This window comes from Lepidochelys kempii, chromosome 1 (genome assembly GCF_965140285.1).
Source record: "Lepidochelys kempii isolate rLepKem1 chromosome 1, rLepKem1.hap1, whole genome shotgun sequence".
In the NCBI taxonomy this organism is placed as follows: domain Eukaryota; kingdom Metazoa; phylum Chordata; order Testudines; family Cheloniidae; genus Lepidochelys; species Lepidochelys kempii.
Genome location: NC_136380.1, coordinates 4,092,391 through 4,106,847, shown reverse-complemented (window position 1 = coordinate 4,106,847; position 14,457 = coordinate 4,092,391). Strand labels below are relative to the sequence as shown.

At 45.4% G+C, this 14,457-nt stretch overlaps 1 protein-coding gene across 1 annotated transcript; it reads right to left on the bottom strand.

Annotated features, from left to right (window-relative positions):
- Positions 1-10,591: 10,591 nt before the first annotated feature.
- LOC140915597 (olfactory receptor 51G2-like) lies at positions 10,592-11,527 on the bottom strand. The gene has a single exon (XM_073355531.1). The coding sequence runs from the start codon at positions 11,525-11,527 to the stop codon at positions 10,592-10,594; it is 936 nt and encodes a 311-aa protein (XP_073211632.1).
- Between the last annotated feature and the right edge of the window lie 2,930 nt (positions 11,528-14,457).

The window sequence follows — 14,457 nt, the reverse complement described above, 5'->3', positions numbered from 1 at the left end:
AACTTTTAACCAGTTACTGATCCATGAGAGAGCCTTCCTTCTTATCCCATGACTGCTTATTAAGACACTTAAGAGCCTTTAGGGACCTTGCCAAAAGCGTTCTGTAAGTTCAAACACACTATATTTCTGAATCACCCTTGTCCAGACGCTTATTGACCCTTGAAAAGAAATTTTGTTCTTTACTATAGTTTCAACCAATTTGCCTGGTACAGAAGTTTGGCTTACTAGCCTATATTGTCAGGATCACCTCTAAAGCCTTTTAAAAATATCAGCATCACTTTAGCTATGTGCCAGTCATCTTGTACAGAGCCTGTTTTAAGTGATGGGCTATATACCACAACTAGTATTTCTGCAATTTCACATTTGAGATTTTTTTCGGAACTCATGGGTGATACCATATGGTCCTGGTGACTTTTTACTGTTTAATTGGTCAGTTTGTTCTAAAACTTCCTTTATTGACACCTCAGATTTGTCACTGAAAAAGAATAGCTCAGGACTGAGAATCTCCCTCGCATCTTCTGCAGTGAAGAGATGTGCAAAGAATTCATTTAGCCTCTCTGCAACAGCCTTACCTCCCTTCTGTGCTTCTTTTGCACCTTGATCAATTAGTAATCCCACTGATTGTTTGGCAGGCTTACTGCTTCTGATGTACTTTGAAAAATATTTACTGTTAATTTTTTTTACTTTTGCCCTTCAGATCTCTTGAACTTTGTGCGCATTATCACCCAGTCCAGTTCAACAAGTATGAGTTACACCCCAAAACACTGGATTAAAATAATAAATTTTTAAAATATGCTAATGTGGGGTTCATTTTCATTTGGCTTCTGAGCCTTTGGTGTCACCTGATTCGGGGCTTCTAGCTTTTCTGCAGCACACTTTTTAAAATAAACTCTTCTAAGGAAACTGAAATCTGAGATTCCTGTGTGGTCTCTTGACCCCAGATGTTGAGGCTTTCAGAAAGACAGGAAATAGTGCAATACTTCCTATAAAATCTCAGGAGTTGGTACTGCTGGCCATATCTCAAGTGGAGCATCCACAAATGAAAGCACTGAGGGTTAGTTAGTGGATATTTCTGGTCACACAGTCCATCAGTGGCAGAGATGCTTTGCTCCTCTGCATTGGGCTGCAGAGTCCCCATTGGTAAGGATGAAGGTTACGCCACAGACAACCGGACATAACATGGATGGGCTAGCGAAGTCACTGGTTCCTCAGGCACAGCTCAGAGGATCTCCTCCTCTTTCTCAAGCATGAGACATGCACACACCGGCTAAGCAAGGCCATGAACATTTTAAATAGAAAATGGCATGACTCCAGCCCAGCTCCAGGTGCCTGCTGCTAGCTCCACATTGGACACAAACAACCCCCTCCCCAGATCCAGTGATCCCCAAACTTGTTGATCTTGGAAATTTGGGTGCAGAGAGTGAGGTCGATCTCCAGTTCTACAGCAGCTCTCACTGCTCGTGGAGTGGGTATGGGTGTCAGGATCAGACCAAGGGGCAGCCCATCAGGGCTCTGTTCAGCCAGGCAACACTCTCCAGATCCTTCACTCTCTGAAAGCACGTCCTGATTCCCCCTCTTACTGCCGGGCTGCAGAAGGGGCCAAGAACTCCCTCTTCAAAAGGGTGCTGTGCTAATGACAAGCTTCATCTCCAAGGGGTGTTGGGAAGAGTTCACGTTCTCCACCCAATGCACCAAATGGTCCTTATTGGGCTCACAGAGCAGAAATCTCTCTAAGGCACTTAGCTGTGGCCCCAATTATTCTAACATCCGAGCGCCTTGCGATCTGTAACATATTTATCAGTACAACACGCTGTGCAGTAGAGCCATGCTACTAACACCACTGATCAGATCTCAAGGATAGAAGGTACCACTGTGATCCTCTATTCTGACCCCCTGCCTAGCACAGGCCAGAGACTTGCCCCCAAAATAACTCCTAGAGCAGAGCTGTTAAAACAACCTCCTGTCTTGATTTAACAATTCTTGGTGATGGAGAATCTACCACGGCCGTTCATAAATTCTTCCAAAGGTTAACTACCCTCACTGTTAAAAAAAAAATACACCTTAGGGTATGTCTACACTGGCAGAATGTTTCCGCTGAGCGTTTCATTGCTCGGGGGAGGGATAGCTCAGTGGTTTGAGCAGTGGCCTGCTAAACCCAGGGTTGTGAGTTCAATCCTTCAGGGGGCCATTTAGGGATCTGGGACAAAAAATGGGGATTGGTCCTGCTTTGAGCAGGGGGTTGGACAGGATGATCTCCTGAGGTCCCTTCCAACCCTGATATTCTATGATAAGAAAGCACTTAAAGAAAACCACTGTTGTGTGTTCACATCGTCTTCCACTGGTGGCATAGCATGTTCTAACTTGCATTTCCAATGAAAGGAGTGCTCTGTGGGTAGCTATCCCATAATGCAGCTCTCCCCCTTCTGCTGCTACGTCTTGCAGGAGAGCAGAGGGAATTGTGGCGCATCATGGGTGCAGGCTCAATGCCCCATAATGCATAGCTTTCTGTCCCAGCATGCCATGTGCTTCCATCTTCAGTTCAGGGCATTTTTCAATGTCCTTTGTTTTCTGCTTTCCCTGCCACATCTATCTGCAAGTGTGGATCCCACACTGCTCGCCACTGTTCTGCTCGCTCTCACTAACACTTCATGAGTGGCAGTGGAGTTATTCCTGAAATTACAAAGACAACAGCAGTCATGGTTGCCTGACATGGTGTCCAACATGGAAAGCAGCAACACTAGATTGCTTTTGGCATTCATGGAGGTGCTGAACATAGTGGAATGTCACTTTTGGGCTCAGAAAACTAGCACTGCGTGGTGGAATCGCATTGTTATGCAGTCTGGGATGACGCACAGCGGCTGCAGAACTTCTGGATGTGGAAACCCACCTTCCTGGAACTGTGTGCTGAGCTCGCCATAGCCCTGCAGTGAAAGGACACCAGAGTGAGAGCTGTCCTCTCAGTGGAGAAGTGTGCGGCAATCGCAGTATGGAAGCTGGCAACTCCAGACTGCTACCAGTTGGTTGCCAACCAGTTTGGGATGGAGAAATTGACCACTAGGGCTGTGTTAATGCAAGTGTGCCAGGCCATTAATTGCATCCTACTGTGAAAGACATGACTCTTGGAAACAAGCATGACGTTGTGGATGGCTTTGTGGAAATCAGTTTCCCTGACTGCAGAGGGTGATAGATGGCATACATATTCCAATTCTGGCACCGTACTATCTTGCAATCAAGCACATCAGTCAGAAATGGTACTTTTCCATGGTTTTGCAGCTGCTTTTGGATCACTGTGGGTGTTTCACAGACATTAATGCACACTGGTCCAGAAAGATCCATGATGCACATATCTTTAGGAACACTGGCCTGTACAGAAAGCTGCAAGCAAGGACTTACTTTCCAGATCAGAAGATCACCATAGGGAAAGTTGAAACGCTGGTAATGATCCTGGAAGACCTGACATACCCGGTAATGCCATTGCTTATGAAGCCATACAAGGGAAACTTGCATAGTAGGAAGGAGCGATTCAACAGCAAGCTGAGTAGATGCAGAATGACTGCTGAATATGCATTTGGCTGATTAAAGGTACACTGGTGATGCCTTTATGGAAGGCTACACCTGAATGAGGAAAATATTCCCACAGTTATAGCTGTGTGTTGCACACTGCATAATATTTGTGAAGGGAAGGGAGGCAGGTTTACTCAGGGGTGGACTGCTGAGGATGGATTCCTGGTTGCTGATTTTGAGCAGCCAGATACCAGGGCTATTAGAGGGGTGGAACATGGGGAAATAAGAATCAGGGATGCCTTGAGGCAACACTTCAAAGGTGAAAACAAGTAATGTTTGTTGCTATGTTGAGACTGTGATGCTTAATTGCATTTGGTATGCTAGGAAGCAGTTGTGAATGTTAAGGCCTAGGATTCAATTTAAGGAATTATTAAAAGTGTCTGTTGAATTGCACATGCCATGAGGTATCATAGCTTGTGTGGAAACAAATAAAGAAATTTACAATTGAAAAAAAAATTGCTTTTATTTCCAAATAAATCACAACACCACACGCACACACATACACACTCTAATTTGAGGTGGGGGAGAGAAGGTACTGGGGGGCTTATTATCATAGGTGAGTGTAAGTCCAGTTTCATTTTAAAAGCAGTCGGCCAAGATGTAGTGTGGAGGAAAGTGCAAAGTGCCAGAAAGTGGATAGGATGCACAGGGGAAGTTTCAGGAGTGGGCAGAAAAGAATTCATCTGCTGAAGAGGAGGGCAGGCACACATCTGCTCAGTCTGAAGCATAAGGAGGAACTGCATCATGTCAGTTTGGTGCTCCAAACGTTTATCAGCCTCTCCGTCGTGTCCCTATGGAACCCATAATTGTCTTTTCTGTCGCACTTCTCGCTTTCCCTTTTCTGTCTCTGAGAACAGGAGCACCTCACGGAACATGTCTTCCTTCCTGAATCTCATGCATTTTCTTATCTGGTGGAGTTGCTCGGCTGCTGTGGGAGGATGGCTTTCTGTGGAGCTACAAGCAACAATTAACAGAAGCACTTTTGTTAGCTACACACTGAGCATTGATACACTGTATTAAAATACATCACTGGTAACATACCTATCTCTTTCTCGGTGACCAGGCTAGCACACATGAGCCAGAAGATCCCAGGAATTATGAGTGAACCTAGGGGCAGGGGTTTATTGCACAAAAGCAATGTGAAACGGTCACATGGAACTTATGAGGGATAACACTTTCAACTTGCCGACAAGGGGCGGTCACTATGGAAGATATCTCACTCCAGAGGGTAAGCAGGGAAGCAAGGGTGCATCTGTTACACGCTTGTGGCTTCCGATCTATGCTGCTTTCCTGTGTGCAATTTTGGTCCCTGCCCAAGTAATTGCAGAATGGTACAGGAAAGTGTCTCTCAGTGGGGCAATGAATAAACTAACTCTGCCCAGGGACCTGTGGCAGAGGATAGATGAGTACCCCCAGGAAAGTTTCCTAGAGATTTCTGTGGAGGATTCCCATGAAATCTCAGAGTGTATCAACTTTCTGTTCCACAGTACTGCTTAGCTGTCTGAGGAAATGCCCAGCACACAGAAACAAGCCAGCCTTGTACATTTCTCTGCCCTCGACCTGCTTCAGAACTTCACAAAGCAAAACCACTTACCAGGGGTCTCCTCTCCTTCTTCTGACTCACCAAAGAGTAACTGCAGAGACTGGCTAGACACCTCCAGAGTGGAGAACAGCTCCACATCTTCCTCAGCTTCCACCTCTTCATCTATGACTTCCTCCTCTTGGCTAGGTCCACTTTCCACTGGGTCCAGAACCACCAAAGCATCAATGGGCTCTTGGAGTTGGAGGTGGAGTTGCCACCTATGATAGCACCCAACTCCCTATAAAAATGGCAGGCTTAGCACCAGAGCAAGGTTTTTGCCTCCCTCGCCACACAGAAGGCGTGCCTTGGCTTCTTCATCTTTGCTCTGCACTTCATATCATATCACTGTCATATCCCTTTTCGCACAAGTTGTGTGCAGTCTGGCTCAAAGTATCAAAAACCCTACGGCTGGGGTGCAGCTGGGACTGGACACCCTCCTTTCCCCAAACACTGAACAGATCCAGTAGCTCAGGAGTGGTCCAAGCAGAAGATTGTTTGCTGAGTGGAGTTGCCATGGTCAGCTGGACAGATAAAATATGAGCTCTCCACACTGAGCAAACAGGAAGCGGGATTTCAAAATTCTTTATAGGAGAGGGGCATGTAGTTGCTCACCTGGGGGCAGGGCAGCAGAGTTGAAACTGCTGACTGGAGTGGTCAGGATGGGCATTGTGGTACCTTCCAGAGACCAATAACAGAGCTAATATCAAACACAGTGTTTACACTGGCAATATGGTGCTACAGCCTCAGAGCAAAAAGCCTTGTGACTCTCCTCGGGGTGGGTTTTATTACAGAGATACAATTGAGGAGTTTCCGCACAAAAAATGTTTTTTCAGTGTTTACATGTCTGCTGTTTCAGGCACAAAAGCTGCCATTTGGCCAAAAAAAAAAACAAAAAAAACAACTTGTCAGTGTAGACCAGGCCTTAGTTCCATTCTGAATTTGTTTAACTTCAGCTTTTACCCATTGGATTGTGCTATAACTTTCTCTGCTAAATTGAAGAGCCCATTGTTAAAAATTGGTTCCTCATGTAGTTATTTACAGACTGTGATCAAGTCACCCCTTAACCTTCTCTCCGTTAAGCTAAATAGACTGAACTCCTGGAGTCTATCACTCTAAGGCAGGTTTTATAATCCCTTAATAATTCTCGTGGCTCTTCTCTGACCCATCTCCAATTTATCAACACCCTTCTTGAACTGTAGACACGAGAAAAGGAAACACTATTCTATTCCAGAAGTGCTCACAACAATGCCAAATACAGGAGTTAAATAACCTTTCTGCTCCTACTCCAGATTCCCATGGTTGTACCTCCTGGATAGGCAATCATGTATAGTCCATTCCATTGTGTCATCAGTCCTTTGCCTTTGTTTACTCGGCCTTTTACCCATGCAATTCCAAAGAGACAATCCTGGGCAGGCCACCATTATCTAAGGAATACCATTTCCTCCAGTTCTTATCCATAGCAGTCCATCTGGTGCTGTTTCCTTATCTGCTGACTCTCCACTTTTTCCAAGGACACACAACAAAAATGTTTAATACAAAGAGAGTTCTGACCACTTGACCTTTAAGTTCTCACTTTGGTTTCCAAAATGCAGGTCAACGCAGGTCATGCACTCATGTTCCAGACACACTCCAACCACACTAGGCACCATGACCTGTAACATATTACATGGATATATAGGTTATATATAGATATATATATAGATATAGATATATATACACATACTCCAACAAGGAAGCTAGTTCCTCTGAGTCCCAGGCTAGCACTTTAACCCCTGAACCATCCTTCCTCTCTGGGGCTAGTGGCTGGGGATGGAGCGGCTGGCAGCTCAGCATGCTGAGATTACCAGAAACTCAGGGAATTAAACTTCTGTCATATCACTAAACAGGAACCCAAGAGCAATTCCTTTTCCAGATGATGACACAAAGTCATGCTTTCCCCTGAACCTATTGAGGGAAAAATCCATTGGCCAGGGCACAGAGCATAGTCATAGTGGACAAGCAACTCCACATGAGCTCCCATTGTGACATAAAATGGGCTAATGTTACCCATAGGGACATAGGCCTGGAAAGAACCTCCTGGGTCAATGAGCCCATTTCCCTGCTATGGCAGGTGACCCCCAGCATATCATCCGGTGCATAAATCTGTCAAGCTCCATCCTAAACCAGCTGACTTGTTTTCCCCACACTGCTTCTGTTGGGCGGCGGTTCCATAACCCCCTTGCTTGGATGGTCAGAAACCTTCTTCTCCTTTCCAGCCTCAGTTTACTCCTGGCCAGTTTCTCCCCATTTGTTCTTTTGCCAGTGCTGTCCTTTAGCTTCAAAAGCTCCTCTGCCTCTCTGGTGTTTAACACTCACCACTCCCCAATATACTTATAGAGCACTCAAATCCCTCCTCAGCCTGTATTTTGTTAGGCTAAACCAACCAAGCTCTTTTATTCTCCTCATAATACAGGTCCTCCATTGCCCTGACCATTCTAGGAGCTCTTCTCTACACGTCCTCCAGTTTAAATTAATCTTTCTGGAATAGGAGTGACCAGAATTTTACACAGTTTGCCAGATGGGGTCTCATTGGTGCCTTGTACAAGGATATTAATACGTCCCTATCTCAACTGACACATTCTAGGATCTCATCTACCTAGTTCACAGCCACAACACATTGGTGGCTCACAGTCATCCTGGGTGTTGCCTGATTTTAGGAGGTTAATATTATTAATTTTGATAGTATGGGTTATAGGTTCACCAATTAATCTCATCAGAAGATAATAAGCTTCTTGTCCCAGAATCAGGTTACACACAGTTTGCAAAGGACCCTTGGGGGTATGACAGGACACTCACACTGAGACAAATATCATCTTAAAAACTTTTATTGAGAAAAATGGAATAGTACTCAAATAGTAACTAAATAGTAAAATATTCAGAGTTACAAAGGAAGCACTATTATTCTAAAGATATATTATACACTATAAAGCTTTTGTTTAATATATATTCACACCCTTCCTTGATAACTTGGTGGTACGAGACAAAGGTTCAAATGCCTCAATTCTTGAGTGGAAGATACAGAGCTTAGGAGAAGGTAAAGCTAAGCTATTGAAGCTAACTTAGATTTTCACATAACTAACTGATTTAAAGCTTAAAAATTAAAATGAACAGACTAATAAACTCATAAATGAAGAACGAAGAAGCATGGAGCTTAGAAAACTTAGTAAATAAGCTCTGGAACACAGAAGCTCAGAAGTGCAGAAAAACAAGTTCTCTTGGCAAGTTGGGTCACCCCTTCTTATAGAGCATGGGTGCTCGGGCCCTCCTTCTAGATCCAAATTTATTCTCCCCACCCACAAAAATGTTAGGGTGCACTTACTCCAGAGGCTGGTATGTTTGTATGTGGTGACATATGCATACATATTAATGACATTAGATTGTTCTAACATCCATTACTTTTGTTTTGAGTGGATCGTTATATTGGATGCAACTTGAACAAGTTGCTCCTCTGAATGCTGATTAGCAATCAACAAGGATAGATGCTGGCTAAGAGGAATTTGGATTGTCACAGTAAAACCAGGATATATGGTCTCTTTACCCTGTAAACCAGATTCTTTCCACTCTTGCAGGGAATCTCAGAATTCCCTCACTCTTTGAGCTGGCTACAACACCACATGTATGCTAAACGCTTATTATCAAGCAGGTCTGACAGGACACTTCAGTTTCTTCCCTTCGGGAGCTTGTGACCAGAACTATACAGTCACCCCCAACCTCCTTAAAACAAAGATGTTTATTAGCAAACAGCACAAAGCATTAGAGAAAACGTTTTTAAAATAACAGGCAGCTGTCACACATCTACACTGATCGCTGCAACCTAAGTTAGGCAGGCTTTGATCTTGAGTTAGAGAACCAGAACTGGCCAAAGGTGCAGGAATCACGGGGCTTCCCAGAAGCCAGCTGTCACAGGAGGCTATAGTAGGCAGCCTTTTATAGACCAGTGCCAGAGGTGTTGCTCTGTGGGACCCTGACACAGCCGCATCCTTTTCTTTTACTCATACTCTCCCCATACTGCTTGATGGGGGTCAGCTTTGGTTCAGGCTTGCTGAGCCCCATGCATCTCCATTTCCCCTGGGGCCCCAGACCCTGCCCCATCTCTTCCCACTAGGCCCTATCCCCTTCTCCTCCACTTCCCCTGAGGCTCTGCACCCTGGCCAGTTCAGAACCAGCCCATGCTAAGAACTGTCTCAGAAGCCCAGGCTGCTGTGAGGAGCCTCAGACTCTCCACCATCCCTGGATTGAACATCATGGGAGGCGGGAACACAGGCTGGGGGCTTCTCTTGGGCCCCCAGCTCCTTGTCCAGGATAGGCAGAGAGTCTGGAGCTCTTCATAGCTGCTCTAGCTCACTGGGCTGCTTTTACCATGGCCTGACACTGGCTTCTGTCCTGGAGATGGGGTGGAGCCTCGTATATTTGGGAGAAGCAAGGATGGGGTCTTGGGGAAAATGATGGGGCAGAAGAGAGGCAGGGGCGCGGTCACAGAGGGGACAGGGCTTCTATATATGTCTCGCTTTTGTCTTTTGAATAGGTGGCCACCCTACACTGAATGGGCTGGGTTGGGATAGGAGCTAGCTGTGCCTCTGTGGGGGAGCTGAGGACCATTTCCACCCCTGCAGCAGGGGAAACAGAGGGGAGGAGTAGGAGGGAATCTGGGATTGAGTCTCTTGCCAGGACTCCTGTGTGTCAGACACTCACTCACAATGCAGCTCTGCTCTGCCTTGGTGGGGAGGGGGCTCAGCATGTGTGCTGTATGCAGAGCCATCAACAGCTCTGCCACCATGGCTTCTCCTGGGGCTCTGGTGTTAATCATGTCTCTGACATGACTCAGTCACAAGCACCTGGCTGAGGGCATGGGGGAAGGGTGGGTGTCCGTGCCCCTTGAATAGCCCATGCCCACAGCTGGTGCAGCCCCCATGGATCACGCAGCTCCCAGAGCGCTCAGGAAGGGCCAGGATTGCAACTGCAGAACAGCCCTGCAGCTTTTTTCATGGCCCCTCAATGTTTAACCAGAGACGGGACAGGGACAGGCCAGGTGTAATGGGAAACAACATCCACATCCCTTCTCTTTATTGTCTATATCGAGAGGAATTCTGAGGTTGGAGCAGCCACTGATATGGCTCTTTATAGGCCAGACTCCTATTGGTGCCCTGGCTCTCCACAAACATATTCAATTTTTAAATGCTGCTGCCTGCCTTGGTGTCCTTCCCCCACTACACTGTCCTCACTCACCAGTGGGTGGCGACAGACCCTATCCCACTACTCCAGGCCTTAGACCCCTTCAGAACCTCTCTCTACAGAGTGGAGATCAGTAGTTCATTTAATCTTGGATGTAAGGGCCCGGAATGGAATAGGCCCATGTTTTTCATGGGTCATGTCACCAGTTCTGTAGCCAAGTGATGAACTCACCCTTCACTTGAAGAAAACCCTAATTATCCTTGCACGAAGGTGTTTGCTTTTCACACTGTACACGATTGGGTTCATCAGGGGTGGGACCAGCAAGTAGATATAGCCCAGGATAATCTGAAGCAAGTGAGAAGAGCTGTTCCCAAATCTGTGTATCACAGACAAGCCAATAGCTGGTATGTAGAAGAGCAGGACAGCCCAGAGGTGGGAGACGCAGGTGTTCAGCGCCCTGATGCACTCTTTGGGGGATGTTATACTCAGCACAGTTTTAAGGATCATCACATAGGAGAAAAAGATGAACAACGAGTCCAATCCCACCGATAAGAGTTTAATAGTGAAACCATAGATGCTGTTGACTGTGACATCTGAACAAGCCATCTTCATGACCTCCTGGTGCAGGCAGTAAGAATGGGAGAGGACATTGGCTCGACAGTATCGGAACCGTTTCAAGAGAAAGGGCAGTGGAGATATTAGGGCCACCGATCTTAGCACAAACAAAAGTCCCATCCTGTATATTCTAGGTGGGGTTAAGATGGAAGCATATCTCAGCGGGTTACAGATTGCAATGAAGCGGTCAAAGGCCATCAACAAAAGCACAGAAGATTCAATGTATGAAAATGAGTGGATGAAGAATAGCTGGGCAAAGCAGGCATCGAGGCTGATCTCCCTAGAGTTAAATAAGAATATTCCCAGTGTCGTTGGTATAGTTGATACCGATAAACCAAGGTCTGTGATGGCCAACATGGAAAGGAAAATGTACATGGGCTCATGGAGGCTTTGATCAGTTTTTATAATGAACAGAATGACTGAATTTCCTACTATCGAAATAACATACATTAAGCAGAAGGGGACAGAGATCCAGGGATAGACATCTTCCTGCCCAGGTATCCCAGTGAGAAGGAACACTGCAGATTTGAATTTGGTGTAATTGTCAGCTGACATAATGTACTGGGCAGGTCTGAAGAGTTTTGAACTTTCCTTCCTGAAAGGAAAAAGAACAGGAGACTAGATTATATTTAACGAGACATCTTTCTGCTCTCAGTGCAAGTCTAGAGACTCCCAGGAGCTCAATGAAGATCAGCAAAAGGAGGTGCTGTAGTCATTATGAATAGGTTGGAATATGAAGAAGAGGCTGTTAGACACCACATTCTACAGGCCATTACACTCTGACCCCACTGAGGATTACCAAAAGAAACTACACGGTCATGGAAAATTAACCATGAGTTGTGTTTGGATCAGAACAAATCTGAGGTTCCTTGTATTCAAGCATGCACATACAGGGAGAGTCAGCTGGAGCTGCTCTGGTGTAAACAGAAAATACAGGAGCTTATATTGCTGAAAACCAAAATTTGTCAAACCCACTGCCTTCAACAGCATTTTTCTTATTTGGCATATAGTGCAAGCTTTAACAGTAGCTTTGCCTTACTTGGAGTTTAGCAAAAACAAGCTTTTCCTGTTATTGATGGGTGTTTCCTTTGCAGTTAATGCTTTTTTTTTTCAAACTTCTAGGGGTTATGGTTACATTTTTTAAGCTGTGCTGTTTGCAATTTTCAATGGAATTTTCCTCACTCTCTCCTTATGCTTCATATACACAGTTAGCTTGATCAAAGTTTTAGGCCTACTTGGGAAGTTTAGGCCTAACTTGGGTCCACTAATTTCTTCCTCCACACCATCTGCTCAAGAAACTCCCCAAAGAAGCACAGGAACAAATCTACACTGACACACCCCTAGAGCCCCGACCAGGGGTATTCTATCTGCTACCCAAAATCCATAAACCTGGGAATCCTGGATGCTCCATCATCTCAGGCATTGGCACTGTGACAGCACGATTATCTAGCTATGTAGACTCTCTCCTCAGGCCCTACACTACCAGCACTCCCAGCTACCTTTGAGACACCACTGACTTCCTGAGGAAACTACAATCCTTTGGTGATCTTCCAGAAAACACCATCCTGGCCACTATGGATGCAGAAGCCCTCTACACCAACATTCCACACAAAGATGGACCACAAGCCATCAGGAACAGCATACCCTATACAATCATGCCAAAACTGATGGCTGAACTTTGTGGCTTTGTCCTCACCCACAACTATTTCAGATCTAGAGACAATTTATACCTTCAAGTCAGCAGGACTGCTATGGGTACCCACATGGCCCCAAAGTATGCCAACTTTTTTATGGCTGACTTAGAACAACGCTTCCTCAGCTCTCGTCCCCTAATGCCCCTACTCTACTTGTGCTACGTTGATGACATCTTCATTCTCTGGACCCATGGAAAAGAAGCCCTTGAGGAATTCCACCAAGATTTCAACAATTTCCACCCCACCATCAACCTCAGCCTGGAGCAGTCCATACAAGAGATCCACTTCCTGGACACTACGGTGCTAATAAGTGATGGTCACATAAACATCACCCTATACCAGAAACCTACTTACCTACATGCCTCCAGCTTCCATCCAGATCATATCACATGATCCATTGTCTACAGCCAAGCTCTAAGTTACAACCACATTTGCTCCAACCCCTCAGACAGAGACAAACACCTTCAGGATCTCTATCAAGCATTCTTAAAACTACAATACCCACCTGCTGAAGTGAAGAAAAAGATTGACAGAGCCAGAAGAGTACCCAGAAGTCACCTACTACAGGACAGGCCCAACAAAGAAAGTAACAGAATGCCACTCGCCATCACCTACAGCCCCCAACTAAAACCTCTCCAGTGCATCATCAAGGATCTACAACCTATCCTGAAGGACGATCCCTCACTCTCACAGACCTTGGGGGACAGGCCAGTCGTCTCTTACAGACAGCCACCCAACCTAAAGCAAATACTCACCAGCAACCACACACCACACAACAAAAACACTAAGCCAGGAACCTATCCTTGGAACAAAGCCCAATGCCAACTCTGTCCACATATTTATTCAAGTGACTCCATCATAGGACCTAATCACATTAGCTACACCATCAGGGGCTCATTCACCTGCACATCTACCAATATGATATATGCCATCATGTGCCAGCAAAGCCCCTCTGCCATGCACATTGGCCAAAACGGACAGTCTCTGCACAAAAGAATAAATGGACACAAATCAGACATCAAGAACTGTAACATCAAAAAATCAGTAGGAGAGCACTTCAATCTCCCTGGACACTCAATAACAGACTTAAAAGTCACCATTCTTCAACAAAAAAACTTCAGAACCAGACTTCAATGAGAAACTGCAGAACTGAAATTAACTTGCAAACTGGACACCATCAGATTAGGCCTGAATAAAGACTGGGAGTGGTTGGGTCGTTACAAAACCTAAACCTAATTTCCCCCCTACTAAATTCCCCCTACTGTTACTCACACCTTCTTGTCAACTGTCTGAAATGGGGCACTCTCATTACCATTTCAAAAGTTATTTTTCCTCCCTTGGTATCCTGCTGTTAATTGGATTGTCTCATTAGACTGACCTCACAATTTGTAAGGCAACTCCCATCTTTTCATGTATTTATACCTGCTCCTGTATTTTCCACTCCATGCATCTGATAAAGTGGGTTCTAGCCCATGAAAGCTTATGCCCAAATAAATTTGTTAGAGTGCCACAAGGACTCCTCGTTGTTTTAGCAAAAACATAGTCGTGGATTTACAACACCGATAGGAAGATAGGCACTGCCAGACTGGATCAGACCTGCAGTCCATCTAGCTCAGTATCCAGTGGCCAGTTCCAGATGCTGCAGAGGAAGGCGGAAGAATCCCTGCAATGGGCAGCTATGACATAACCTGCTCCTAGGGAAAATTTCTCCCCGACACCCACTAGTTAGACATATTTTGTGATGTAAATCAGGAAAATTTAGAGCCCAACCGAGCCTTTTTTTAAAAAAAA

What these genes read in the sequence shown, in the direction of transcription:
- LOC140915597 (XM_073355531.1), bottom strand. Translation starts at nt 11,527, where the DNA reads ATGTCAGCTGACAATTACACCAAATTCAAATCTGCAGTGTTCCTTCTC.